At 35.6% G+C, this 15,061-nt stretch overlaps 1 protein-coding gene across 2 annotated transcripts; it reads left to right on the top strand.

Annotated features, from left to right (window-relative positions):
- The first annotated feature begins 212 nt into the window (after positions 1–212).
- LOC110372332 (sodium- and chloride-dependent glycine transporter 1) lies at positions 213–11,961 on the top strand. Of its 2 annotated transcripts, XM_021328955.3 has the most exons (13): positions 213–365; positions 1,223–1,382; positions 1,685–1,972; positions 2,116–2,269; positions 2,611–2,743; positions 3,099–3,233; positions 3,598–3,701; positions 3,784–4,021; positions 4,102–4,230; positions 4,317–4,526; positions 4,611–4,784; positions 4,872–5,042; positions 5,186–5,321. In XM_021328955.3, the coding sequence occupies exons 1-12, from the start codon at positions 282–284 to the stop codon at positions 5,004–5,006; spliced, it is 1,944 nt and encodes a 647-aa protein (XP_021184630.1). In that variant the 5' UTR covers positions 213–281; the 3' UTR covers positions 5,007–5,042; positions 5,186–5,321. The 2 variants fall into 2 exon arrangements, with proteins under 2 accessions (XP_021184630.1, XP_021184629.3); XM_021328954.3 differs by lacking the exons at positions 213–365; positions 1,223–1,382; positions 1,685–1,972; ... (6 more) ...; positions 4,317–4,526; positions 4,611–4,784 and having other exon boundaries at positions 4,903–5,042; positions 5,186–11,961.
- Positions 11,962–15,061: the final 3,100 nt, after the last annotated feature.

Genomic DNA, 15,061 nt, shown 5'->3' with positions numbered 1-15,061 from the left:
CGGTCGATGCGAAACTTGACATCTGCGCGTTCCTGCGTTTTGTATTTTTCGATTTAATGTTCACTTAACTCGCTCGGTTTTTGATTAATTTCCTCTAAACTACTTGGTTCTAGTATCCACTCGACTTGTAAAGTATTCAATGGTATTCGTAGTTCAGTTGTAGTGAGTGTGATGTTCAGTGCGAGACTCGGTGTTCTCTTGTTGACGACGTGCTGCTGACTGCCGATGAAGCCTGAGCAGCGATGTTTGTTCAAATAGTTTCCTTTTCTATTTAGTTTAACATGTCTAAGTCATCTAAGACACCAAAGACCCAGATACCTGCAGTGGCAAAGGATATTTCAGCAATGGATACAAAAATCGCTGATGTGAGTTTCTATTGCCCTTTAGAAGTAGATTCCTTAAACGGGACCTTTTTCTAAAAGTAATGATATGGGAAAAATGTTTGTTAATTACAGTTTAATTATTATAAACTCGAAAAGGTTTATAGGTCTTTTCGATATGTAGGTCATATGGTACATGGAGGTATCTACTTACATATATCTTGCATATACTTGCTTATGTCTCGTAACAATGACGATGTTGAGTGGAGACGGCGCATCATGCTTGCCATCAGCTGATTCACGTTATGAATTAAATAAATGGTTTCATTGCTTTCATATTTTGTTTGCTTTGGTATCGCTTCATTCGAATGTAATTATTGACTTTTATAAACAATAGTGGCCATTAATTGTCTTATAGAACCTACTTGTTTTACAGTGCAAACATTTTTTTCATATTATTTTACCATTAGGTATTTCATTGATTTTTCAAAAGAAATTCTCAAATCCGAAACTTTATGATTAACTTTTGGAGCAAATCAAATTATAAGTTAGAATAGTCAAGAAGTTAAATAAATAGTGACTTTTGACGGAGACCACCCCTTTCTGGTATATGAACGTGTTTATTACACAGGTAAAATTATACATCGTTTCATTTGTGTGTAAAGTAGGCCATGTAGTCCCCGGCGAAGAATGAACCTCTCCACAACTTCCCGTGTATATAAGAGTCTACCTACACGAGTAGGTATATAAGAGGCATCTAATTGGTTCCATTAGCATTCACTTTACACTAATACTTCCATAAAGGCTTTGGTTATTGCTGTTTCGTCTCAATATTAAACAATTTAACAATTTTTCTGAGTTTGATATAGCATGATGAATAAAAATATTTTGTCGTTGTCCAGAGCAAAGATGAATTAAATCCAGAGCCAGCAGCAGAGGATGCAGAACCAGCACGTGGCAACTGGACTGGACGATTTGACTTCTTATTGTCACTGCTGGGCTACAGCGTGGGCTTGGGCAACGTTTGGCGGTTCCCCTACTTGTGCTATAACAACGGAGGAGGTATTTAATTTTGTTCCGAACAGCTCAAACTGTTAATGAAGTCGCGTGAGATGAACGAATCGCAGGACGCACCGACCGTTGTCTATAATGAATTGTTTGGTGTTTATGAGACAGATAATTAAAGAAACTGTTTCCCTTTTAAACAAATGTGGCGTACTTTTGCAAAATTATTCGAAAGTATTTATTAAATCTCAATTGAAAATCGTAATTTTTTTGATAAATTTGATCTATCCAAAATCACTTTACACGCATTTTATTTTAGAAATTTCGTATGACTATCCAATATTTTTCATTTGTTTCAGGCGCTTTTCTCATTCCGTTTACTGTGATGCTTATAATTGCTGGTTTGCCTTTGATGTTTATGGAGCTATCATTTGGGCAGTATGCCGCGTTGGGTCCTGTGGCCGTATACAACAAATTCTGTCCACTCTTCCAAGGACTTGGTTATGGCATGGTGATAGTCTCCAGCATCGTGATGTTGTACTACAATCTGATCATAGCATGGACGATTTACTATATGGCTGTGTCCTTCATGAGCATTTTCTATCAACTGCCGTGGCAGAATTGTGATGCAGAATGGAGCACTGAGCGTAAGTTGAGTTTTTCTTTTCTGGTCTGAGAAATTTAGATTACAAAATACTACGAATGTTACCTACTTCTGTTGTCTGTAAAGCGTTAAGTATGTACGCTCAACAGATTTGCGAGGTTTGAGATCGTTTGTTATTTATTTCAGATTGTTATTCTTATGAGGAGGCAGACAGCTGTGAAGCGATTAATGGAACATACTACCTGAGAAAGTGCTTCAATCAAACCTATGCTCTATTGCACAATATTAACGCGCTAGCTGAAGGGGCACTTCGACGACCACCAGCCGAAGAATATTTTACGTAAGTTAGCTTCGTAGTACCTTTACCCATAAAAATATAGAGCACTAGAATTCCAGAATAGAGTTGCAATAGATATTCTGGAGCAGCTCTGTTTGCTAATAAAGAACTATGTATTAGCGACGTTAATCTGTTAAAGGTGGCAAGGAAGACCTTTTTAACCGACATCCCAAAAGGCAGGATGTTCTCAACTCGGTTGATTATATTTATTTACATATTTGTTCTTTTTATATGTTCTGTATTCTTGAGTAATGCAGATATGTGTACCTATGTTTTTGATTACAATTTCATTCTTTTAGAGATCGTATGTCTTTTGGAAAACTTTTCTATTTGTATCTTTGCAGAAATCAAGTACTGGGGCTTTCCTCCGGAATAGAAGAAACTGGTCAAATCCGTTGGGGTATGGCAGTTTGTTTGCTGGCAGCTTGGCTGATCGTGTTTCTTTGTTTGTGTAAGGGGGTACAGTCTTCTGGAAAGGTGAGACCAGCCAAAATATACAATGAACATTTGAGGTTTTTCAACTTTTAGAGAACATGACAAAAGCGGGTAAGAGAAAGCTGATGTATGTTGTCAGTTACAGCAACGAGTATCACTGATCGTAACAATAACATATCGAGTTAATCGTAGGTAAATTGTTTTGGGAAGATATCAAACGGCATTTTCTCAAAATAGTTTAGGTGAAAAAGAAAGTAGCTTGCCCAGCTTCATTCTTTTTTTATTATGAAATCAAGTTACATTGGCCATTTTCTAAACAGTGAACAGGATTCAAGATTTTTATGTATAGGTACCTACATGTCAAGTCAATGCAAGATAAAATGATCCGTTTTTTCAGGTTGTGTATTTCACCGCCCTTTTCCCGTACGTGGTACTGGTGATTCTATTTTTCCGGGGAGTAACTTTACCTGGCGCATCGACCGGAATCCTTTTTTACCTGACTCCAGATTTCAGTCAACTACTCAATGCTCAGGTACTTACTATTTTTTTACTTGATGTTAATGTTTATTTGCACGTTATTTCATTATTAAAGCTCGTTTCAGCTTAAATGATTCGCCTCACTAACGCTTTTGTGCACACAACAAAACAAACGCCAAATTCGGTAGTGGGGAGCGTCATTTCAGCTTAGACGAACTCGAGATATCAGGTACTTCAAAACGTCCGAACTTTCAAATCGGATCCAGTAGTCCATGAAGCCTCATGCGCGTTCAAGAAAACAAAGGAATACTTCGGCTTTTTAATATTAGAATATGTAGATACCTTTGTGGAGGTAGACGACAAAGTAGATTTTAATGGTTTTCTACAGTAGTACAACATTTTTCTAAAACAAATTTCAGGTGTGGGGTGACGCCGCTGTTCAAATATTCTTTGCCTTAAGTCCTGCATGGGGCGGTTTAATTACATTGTCCTCTTACAACAAGTTTTCTAACAACTGCTACATGTAAGCCACATTCATTATTTATTTTTCAAAAGTGACATCAATTGTTGGGGAAGTTTTATTTATATTTATCATTATTTTGCAGAGATTCGTTGATCGTTGCCGTGTCAAACATAGCGACATCGTTTTTTGCTGGGCTGGTAATATTTTCTGTAATAGGATTTCTGGCACATGAACTGAATGTTGAGGTCGACCGAGTGGTCGATCAGGGCGCAGGACTTGCCTTCATTGTTTATCCTGAAGTAGTGACAAGACTACCAGTGTCACCTCTTTGGTCTATATTATTTTTTGTCATGTTATTAACGCTTGGACTTGACTCGCAGGTATGTTCCTTTTATTTCATTCTTGTTCCAAATAATATTATCCTAAATATTGTGTACCTTAATCTGACTTTTTTTTTTAGTTTGCTTTAATGGAAACTGTAACAACTGCCATACTGGACAGATTTCCCAATTTCCGTCAAAAGAAAGTTTGGGTCGTGTTGACGGTGGCTGTGTTTGGCTATCTTGGTGGCCTTATCTTCACAACAAATGTAAGACCAATAATAATAATAACTTGAAAAACAACTAACAACATGGAGTAATGTTAGAAATAATAAGACGATTATATATTTTTTAGAGTGGTATGTACTGGCTACAATTGATGGACAAATATGCTGCTAATTGGTCGGTACTTATCATAGCTATTGGAGAGTGCATTCTAATAGCTTGGATCTATGGCGCAGAAAAGTTTTGTGGAGACATCCAGAGAATGATTGGGCGGCAGACCAAGCTCTGGGTGTTTTTCTGGAGTGCCATGTGGCGCATTATTACACCTGCTGCTTTAGTGGTAAGTTCTTGTATATTATCGTATTACTTTTTGAATTAATATAATCAAGCATAGTTTTGATATTCTGGTATTGTCGGTCATCAGTTCATCCTGGTTTTCAACTGGATCGAGTATAAGCCGGCTTCTTATGGATACTATGTGTATCCGATGTGGGCAGATGCAGTCGGCTGGATCTTGGGTGTGCTGCCTGTAGTCGTGGTCGTGTTGATGGCTATCGATCAGATCTGCAGTGGGCCTGATGATTTGACCATTATGGAGGTATGAATCCCACATGTACAAAGTTAGCTTTTTTAAATTTTTGTATGTTTTTTATATTGTTTATTATAAATCCCTTAAACATTACAGAAAGCGAGGGCGCTCTCGCGTCCTACAGAAGAGTGGGGCCCATCAGCGACAGCAGTGATGAGACACGAGTCGGAGCTGTCGCCGCCGGTGCTGCTGCTTCACGGCCGCCCCGTGCTTCGCGAGCGAGGTGCTTGACCCCCGCACACGCATCCGCTTGTTGCTATGCGGAAGGTAAATACAATGATTTGTGTCATACCATGGTGGAGCAAAAAACAATTTAGATAGAATTGTTTGTAGGTACATGAGTAGGTACTATCCATGAGGAGCTGTCCTGTCAGGTATGAACTAAACTTAAACTTTTCATTTTTTTCCAGACGTCACAAGATGGTGGAGATTCTACTTCTATTACTAGTGGATTAGAAAATGAAATTAAAAAATCTGGAGCAATAATAAAAACCAAAAGAAATTCTATTAAACGAAAGGTTCAGAACTTTAGCCATGAATCTGATGACGCTGTTATAGAACCTCTCTTGCAAAAAGACAAAGAAAAAACTGAAACAATAAAGCCCCAAAGTGCCAAATTTAATCTTTTGACAAAAACAAAGACCGAAACTGATGGAAAAGGAAGCGACAAAGATAAATTAATTACAGAAAAGAGTTCAGGGCTGTCTGACACTTCTGACATCAAGGATAGAATTGTAGAAAGTTCTAACGTAAAAGACAATTCTGTTTCAAAATCCACAAGTTCTAATGCTCCCATACATAACCACATGAATACTAATGTCTTTAACAGTCATGATGGTCTTAAGGGTTACGTTGCACCTAAAAGTCAAATCCTTGTGGAAATTGATAATTCTAGGCAAGTTGGTTATAATCCAAGTCCATTAATATTTACAACGGCGAAAATACACACTGATGGTAAAACTAAGCAAATGGAACCGGTTCAAATGACTCCAGTGCCCATATTATCAACAATCGAAGTAAGCGTAATTAAAAGTGGAATTAACACCGGCGAAAATTCGGGGCAAGTCAGTTCAAATATTAGTACAGGGTATTCAACTATTTCTCATAATACTAAACCAATAACAGAACAGAATATGAAACCTTTACTTAATACACTGCAAAATAAAGAAATGGACTCAAAAATATTAATCTCAACAGAGAAGAAAACTGTTACAACTAAAGCGCCAGATAAAATATCTCTATCATCTTTATCCAATAAGGAATCTACATTAACTCAGCCTAAATCTATCACAACTAGTAGTAAAGACAATGCGACAGAAAATAAGAATACTAGCAAAAAAGATCAATCCGGTACCGAGTGTCCACCTAAAACATCAGTGTCACAACCTGCTAATTCTACATCATCAAATAAAATTAAAACAACACTTCCGCAGGTGTTGCAAATTGGAGCGGTTCCACTAAGCACGACAAAAGTGACTTCAGCAAATAATAATGGTAAGAGTGAAGTAATCGAACAACCACTAACAATAATGTCAGATAAATCACCCCGATATCCGGTAAAGAAAAGCGATTTGAATAAGATTGTTAAACCAGATTCACAAAAAACTGATGCATGCGGTAGTGTTAAATCTGAAGATAAAGCCAGTGCTGATAAAGATTATAATAACACATTCTTTAATAATAAACAACTGCAACGTCAAAGTATTGTAATCGATAAGGACGGTACAATGCCAAAATTAAAACCGAATATGGTAACATCTCCTCAATCTAATGAAGGAATGAGTTTAAATAAGTCAGGTGAAAAATCGATTTCTAATGAAGCAGATAAAATAGGTGATAAAACAAAATTGCCAAAACATAGTGCCAATAATGTGCCAACAACTATTATTACGACACTACCAATAAGCGCCAGTACAGCTGATAATAAAATACCTGCTTCCTTAACTACTAGTTCGACTTCTAGCAAAAAACCTACCCAAACGACTTCCTCCGTTCCTGTTTCTAAAATACACAACGCCGATCTAAAAAAATCTTTAACCGACGATTTATATTGCGCTGTAACTTGTAGTAAAACATCTGCTCCTACGACTGCAAATTCAACTACCAGCAAAACCGTTGCTCCTACTAAAACTACATCAGTGAATAACCCACCCACAATCAGCACGCAGGTAACGACAACACAAACTAATACTGCAACTGCTACTATCAAGACCACTTCTGTTACTGTACCTAAGACTGCCAAAGAATCATCTACGTCCACAATTGCTCCCAATACTGCCAAAACATCTGTTCTAATGAGTACAACTGTAACATCTGCAGCATCTACAACTATTGCTGCTGGAAACAAAATATCTGCTCCGATATCTACGGTTGTGACGACAAGTAAACTTTCTGATGACGTTGTTACTGCCCCAGCTTCAAAAATCCCATCTAAAACAACGGGGGCAATTGCCGATAAAACATCTACACCTTCAGTGGCGATGAATTCATCTGATAACCCTTTAACATCATCTAGCAGTTCTAAAATATGCACGCCGATTACGAAGGTTGGTACAGTAACGCCTACTACAGTCGCCAAGCCTCTGAATACAGAAAATAAATCTGGTAGTGCTTCAAGTTCTGTGCACGTCAAAACTACAAATGACGGCTCAAGAGAAAAACCACAAGGAACTGGAACCTTAGTTACAAAACCTACGAGTTCTGCAATAAGTACGAAGTCGGCAAAAGTTTCAACAATGGTCACGCCGATGACTAATTCTCAGAAGACGATGATGACTAAGCCACAAACTACAGCAAAAACGACAGCTACTAAAACGACATCACAATCATCGGAAATCACACCAATAAGTTCATCAAGCAAAGAAAAATCCTCTGTGGCCAAAAATAGCACAACTTCAGTCAGTTCTACAACGAGTGGAAAGTCTGCAGCTCCAAATTCTACGTTAGTTTCGTCAGGTTCATCATCGAAGTCTACTGACGCTAGTAAGCGAAATGACTCAAAATCCAAAGAATTAAGTAACGGTAACAAAAGTTTAAAAGCTTAACAATTGTTACAGTTTGAGTTTCTAGGAGATAAACAAGTCGCTCAATCCATAGTTGTAATGATAATAATATTAATTTATATAAATAACTATTCCAAGTTTCATCACAAGGTAAAATGTACAATCTAGCCATCAAGATGCTTGAATCCTAGGTTGCACGGTCACATTTTCTTATGAGATAGACAATTCCTTACTCCTCGCTCAGCGTAGTGGAATAGTAGGTATGTTATAAATAGCTGTAAATACCTATAATAGAAACTTGTGAACTGAATGGTCAATATGTCTAATCTTCTGTATGTATGACGTAATACTAATAATTATGTTAGGCAGTTAGTTAAAAATGCGTGTTGGAGTAGATTATGTTAGTGAAGTTTGACCTATGTAACACACTAATTGATTGCTCATAGAATAATAAAATGAAAGGAATTGACAAAATACTAAGTACATTGAAAAATGATAATTTTATTAAATTGATGATAATTTAATCCTGAATGTGTTAACTACATATAAATTATTCCAAGTGCCATTTAAAAACTCGTGCGACTAACATGCATAGCAATATTACCTACTAGTGATCAAATCATGGAATGTACTTTGAATGACATGCGTATGGTAGGCTAGTGGTGCTAAGAAATACATATTTTTCATAGACAATATTATTATTATTATATTTTCGATACCATTTAGAGATGATTACCTAGTTTCATCTCACAGTGTCAATTTATATCAATATTAAATTGATGTGTATCATTGATATCCAGAAATCAAGTTATAAACATATTCTGTATCTATTTATAGGTGTTCTGTAAATTTATTTATCAAAATGTCGAGAGAAAATTATAAAAACGCAGGGTAGAATCGGATAATACAAGAATTATTTAATGTTAACATTTCATCGATGTGAACATTGCGATATTTGATAGTATTTTTTAAGACAAAGCAATGTCGGGACGGATTTAAGTATATTATTCTTTGCAATGAAATGATTAATTATCCGAAATTGTATAATGTAATTATGCTTATTTAATGTCTTCAAGTTTACTTTACATAAGATGTGACAAAGTTTTTGGTGCCGATAATTTTCAAAGACGTATCGGGCCCAGATTAAGCCTCAAGGCTCCAATTCTTTATGAACTGCTATGAGTATTAATTATATTTTTCTTAAACATGGAGCCAAGTCCATTTACTCAGTAAAAGGAATTATGACTGTTCAGCTAAGCATGATATCTGCCTTTATGTCTTCACGAAGCAGTGTAAATTAATGAATTTGTATATGAAAAAGGTACCCTATACCTACAACTATGGTAGATATATGCTTCACCGTTCAAAAGTAAAAGGCATTGAAAATGTAAGTTTACTATCTGGAGAGATTGATGTTTGTCTGCCTTAAAATGCTTAGGTACCTATTACAATATTTTGTGACCGAAATGTTAATGTAATGGTGACAAACGAATGGCTATATACAAATGTTCTCTTTTGATTGTACCTATGACTTGTTTTGTTTTCACCGTGATATCTTTTGAAACACATAGCCGTATTGTAGTATAACATCATAATCTAGCACAATACCTTATTTATTGTAAAGTAGGTAGTGTACCTAATCTACAATGGATTCCGTCTGATTTAATTATAAGCACAATTTTTGTTCTTGTTATGCCAATATTATAGCATACCAAAGACGCCTATAGGATTTTATGACGGTCATAATCAGGGATTTTTGTTCCAACCAATACTCTAAAGTAGGATAAGCTTAGTAAAGCTGAACGTCTATGTTAGTAAATTCAGGTTCAGTCGAGGAATCTGGCTTGTGCCAAATTTTGTCAGTCAGGATTACGTCTACGTTGTCTCTCCGGTGTGTTGCTAGATTTCCCGGATAATTTTCGTACTTTATCATATGCAAATCAAAGTACTTATACATTTTACAAATTCTTTTTGACTTCCATCAAAAGCCAAAATTGTCTTATATAAGAAATTCTCAATTTTGACATCGCTGCAAAAATCGGTGGCCACCCATGACTTTAATGAGCGATTTTCATGCAGCATATTAAGTATTTTTTCTACTGCCATTATAATTACTCTATGAATTGAGCCCTTAGCACAGTCCTAGCAACCACTAGACCATCGAGTAGCTAAGTCAGTATATAAAGTTATTACATGAGAAAGATTAATTAGTAGGTTCCGAACTGACACAAATCTATTCAGTATTTCTGCTAGGATTGTTCAGGAATAAAAAGAAGAAATAATGACAAAATTCCACATTTGTGGTATGATTTGATGTACACCCATACCTATTACTAGGTAGGTACAATTCCTGTCACCTATAATATGATGCCAAACCATAATATTAATAAAAAATTTATGAACTGCCATAGAAATAGTTTTCTTATTTTTACTTGTGCCTAGTAATTAGTATACAACGTTCAGTTTTTCGTTTATACATTTTTCGTCCCGTCTGTATGTAGGTACGGTAGACTGCACATCAGTGGTAACTGTCATGCACCTTAACTCATAGTAATAAGTACGATTTTCCTATAAAACTGTTACCACTGACCTGAAGTTGACTGTACGAGTACAATTAGGCCGATTTTAACACAAACAATTTTATTAAGATTTATATCGTGTCATTAAATTGGTTAAATAATTTTAACCCTTTTTCTTAATCCTGTATTGAGGCTGTTCTTGTAGTTACTTAGTGAATAGTGTTACACCACGAATACGTGAGAGTAAGAAATCTTGTGATAAGGCAACACTGTAAACAAATTACGAATAATACGTCGATTTTATTTTTAAATTTAAAATTATTTGGGTCCTAGTATATCCTATAATTAAATATCTTGTAATAGATCGTTTCTTCAAAGGTATAAAAATAATAGCTTCATTAATTCAACGTTTACATATCTCTTTTCCTCATAATAATTGTCAAGCATATAAGGTTATTTTTTTAGGAAATCTGTGTGTAATATCTTTCTAAATGTTGTACTTGCCACCAATTTGCACAAAACATTATGTTGCACCAAAACTTACAAAGTTACGAGTAAATACGTTGTCATGTAGATAAGTAGAGTATTTTGTTATGTAATTAGTAATTAGAGGAGTTAGGAAAAGTTCACACCGATTAAACCTTATAAACATACGTAGTCATATATTTTTATTTAAATCTATTTCTCTGTATGTTATCTACTTACTTACGAAATATGCATTCGAGGTTGATATTATCTCATACCTAATATTCGAAAATAATAATTTATTAGACAAAAATAAGTAATGGTTCGTTTGTAGACGCTTTGGAAGTATAAAGGGTTCTTTGCACTGCTAAGGAATATTTAAATTCAATTATTAAAGAACGATTGTGTAAGTAGGTACCTTAACTTAAACTGTAGTCTATATCAAGTTTGTAGATTACATTTGTCGTTTAGATACTTTACTCAAATTGTAGATTTATAGTATTTAAGAAAATAAGTACCTATATTTAAATTAAGTTGTTATAATTTTTTAGATAACTTTATTTTGATAACTATCATGTTTTATCCCGTAGCACCGAATTTATAAATGAACCTACCTGAAATTTGTATGATATTGGAATAGTAGTTGACCTATTTGTTTTTAAATAGGTACCTACCCGTTTAGTTGTCCAAACATACATAGGGTTGTTGGTACAGTACTGTAGGTCGATATAATTGAGTAGAGGCGCGCGGCTGCAGCCAGGAGCGGTGACAGACGATACTTGACCACTTGACACTCACCGATACAGGGCAATATGGATATTGTGTATTTCCAAAATACGTATGTTTCTACGTGACAATTAAACGCCTAAATTGATTAGCATATTGTTGTTGAACTTGATGTATTTTAGAGAATTATTGATCAAATCGATGTTATATAGATGTTTATTGTAAATATTAGCTTTAATTGAAGCCAAAGAAGTATGGAATGGTCTAGAGTGTTATAGAAGGCTGTATTTTTGGGTGATATTTTAGAACGAAGGCATCATATCTTTCATACAATATATAAAAAAAATAACACGATATACCTAATAACAGATATGAGATGAGATGGACATAGAAAAGGTAATGATGTGATAAATGCAAATGGATTTTAGTTTTAGTGTTGTTGTGCTATTAATAAAATATGTTCAAATGTGGTTATTCGTTGTTTTATTGGCTTTTCCGTGGTAATTACTCATATAATATCGATTGCGGAATTAGTAACTATGTATAGGTACACCTACTTGGATTGAGTGGGTAAGCTATTTACCGTCAGTTGTACAAAGCTCCATTAAAGTTAAAGCTTCATTAAATCTATTGCTGACTCTTTCTTGGTCAACAAGATAAAAAGTGTTAGCAATAGAAAAAAAAAAGTGTGCAACTGAGGGATAGCTTACTTATAACAATAAAGTGACCATTAGAGGCTTACATCTTTTTATTTATATATTTCTGTTGATATACTCGCAAATAGTTCTTGAAGTCTGAATAACCTTATTTTGAATCCCCTAATAGGTACTGGCCTAGTGAGGCGTACCGCAGGGTAAACTTCTTGGACCTTTCCAAAAAATAACTGGTACATTACAATATTAATTGCATTAATCGTCGCATATGTACTCTACGTAGACACGTACATCAACTATAAACTACTTTCCTACTTTTCTACACCTACATGCATAGGGAAGTAATCGTTCACGTTCTATGTATCAGGTTTGCTTTACAGAATTTTAATAAGCATTGAAACGTGTTATACACATGTTTGAACGAAGAGTAGAAATGGATCATGGATATTTGCAAAAGTTTATGGTCTACCTTAATTTCTGTCTGGTAAATCTTACTATTACTATTTTGGGATTACAGCCCCGTGATTTTAAGTAATAAGTATCCACTAAGGTGAATCGATGATAAGGATAATTTATGCCTGGGCGGTGACCATCTGTCATCATGTCACATAGTTCCTTCATTCTCTGACGGCACGTAAAATGTATAGATCCTGGCTGCTATTTGTACATCATTGCCAGTCATCACTATGGGAAGTCAGCAGCAATAGTCAGACAAGAAATCTTACTTAAGTTAAATCAAGCGCAGTTGTTAGAGTAATTAAGGAAATAACGATCAGTATGAGGTTAAACGAAACGCTAAAAGGACCTCAAAAAATGTTGTCTGAGTCTGGACATTGGGTCCATTGTCAATAGGTTCAGATCGGGGACACGCAGTTAGACACTATTACATGCGTAACATGAGTTATTAGCTTGGACTCGAGCAGCTACGCAAAGGCTTTTATCGCGTTGACGTCGAACTTTCTTTAACTGCTTTTATTTTTGCTGACATTCGTGTCGGTGAGCCGTCGTGAGCGCACGCCGCGGTCGCTCCGGTCGCGCCCTCCCTTGCTCGCCAGTGTGGAACTCGCAGCCAGCGCGGCTGCCTCGCCAGCCACTGACGTTACCGCCACAAACCAACCGTGAATACATGTTATACCGTAAAATCTTCTCAACGAGTTTCGTGTGTAATATTTTGTAAAAACAGTGAGCCAGTGAAGTAAATCCATTCAATTCTGTACACTCAAGTGAAATGAAACTGAGCGATGCGATAATGTTGCGTTGTTTTAATTTTATCCGAAGTGAAACACTGATAGTTTAACTTCGTTCCGTACAGGTGAGTTGCCACTCAGTTATTTCTTTTAAACATTTAATGATAGGTTGCAGAATATTTTTAATTGTGGTTTTTAGGGTTCCGTAGCCAAAATGGCAAAAACGGAACCCTTATAGTTTCGTCATGTCCGTCTGTCCGTCTGTCCGTCTGTCCGTCTGTCCGTCTGTCCGTCTGTCACAGCCGATTTACTCGGAAACTATAAGTACTACAGTGATGAAATTTGATGGGAATATGTGTTGTATGAACCGCTACAAAAATATGACACTAAATAGTAAAAGAATTGGGGTGGGGCCCCCATACATGTAACTGAGGGATGAAATTTTTTTCGATGTACATACCCGTGTGGGTATCAATGGAAAGGTCTTTAAAATGATATAAAGTTTTCTAAAAAACATTTTTCTTAAAGTGAACGGTTTTTGAGATATCAGCTCTCAAAGTCGTAAAAAGTATGTCCCCCCCCCTCTATTTTTATAACTACGGGGTATAAAATTCTAAAAAAAATAGAGGTGATGCATGCTAATTAACTCTTTCAACGATTTTTGGTTTGATCAAAGTATCTCTTATAGTTTTTGAGATAGGTTGATTTAACTGTAATTTACGGAACCCTTCGTGCACGAGTCCGACTCGCACTTGGCCGGTTTTTCATATACTTTTATATCATTTTTTCATTTAGATACTTAAACCTAACTTGAAATTATAATTGCAGTATAAACGAAATGTTAAAATAGATGAAAGGGACCCTTAACGTTACAATGAAAAATGCCTATTCCAAGCTTCTGGTAAAACCGTAAAACCATTATCTTTTGCGTTATCCATATCCACATCGTCTGCCCTTGGTCATCTCGTGCTCTCGTATCATCTAGCTAGGTGGGTACTTGATCTCCCGTCAAGATAAAGAATCTTGATCAATCCTTATCAATTGATATTTGTTGTAAAATTGTATAATTTATGAAAGTGGAAAAAATGGATCCAATGCTGTTAACTAAGGGTCACTACCTAGTTCCTCGAGATAAATTTAATTGAGAACGAGTTTAATATCCTGGCTGAGTTAGGTACCCTCCTACTTAACAAACAAGCTAATAAACTCACCGTTATTCGATAATAACATAAATCACTTCTATTCCTCAGAAATCAGAAAAGTATTGATCTAAATGCCATTTCTAAATAGGTAGTACCTACCTATTCATAGGAGTTTGCAATATTGTATGTTTGTATTAAACATGTTCATGAGCGTCAATTCAATGATAAAAGAAAATCCAGAGGATTCAAGAATGTCATTATCTAGGTATTAAGAATAATGAAAGTTTTGATGACAGTTAGTAGTTTAGTAGGTAGTTAGCAATAACCTAAGACAGTGAGTCAGTAAAGTTATTGTAATTTCAGTGTTCACTGATCTGCGGGCCTAGTTCGAATTGTAAGAAACTTGTTTGAGTTGGTATTGCACCGGGCCTATTCTACAGCCTACATTCCTGGAAGTACTAAAGACATTGCCTTACTTACCATTGCCATTATTTACATATGTATTGTAAATAGGTATGTACCAAGCTACAATAATAGGTGTTACAATAATAATTAAAAATATTCAGTTAGAAAATAAAGCGAGCATCTTGTA

Source organism: Helicoverpa armigera, chromosome 10, assembly GCF_030705265.1.
Source record: "Helicoverpa armigera isolate CAAS_96S chromosome 10, ASM3070526v1, whole genome shotgun sequence".
Lineage (NCBI taxonomy): Eukaryota > Metazoa > Arthropoda > Insecta > Lepidoptera > Noctuidae > Helicoverpa > Helicoverpa armigera.
This window is presented reverse-complemented; position numbering and strand designations above follow the sequence as displayed.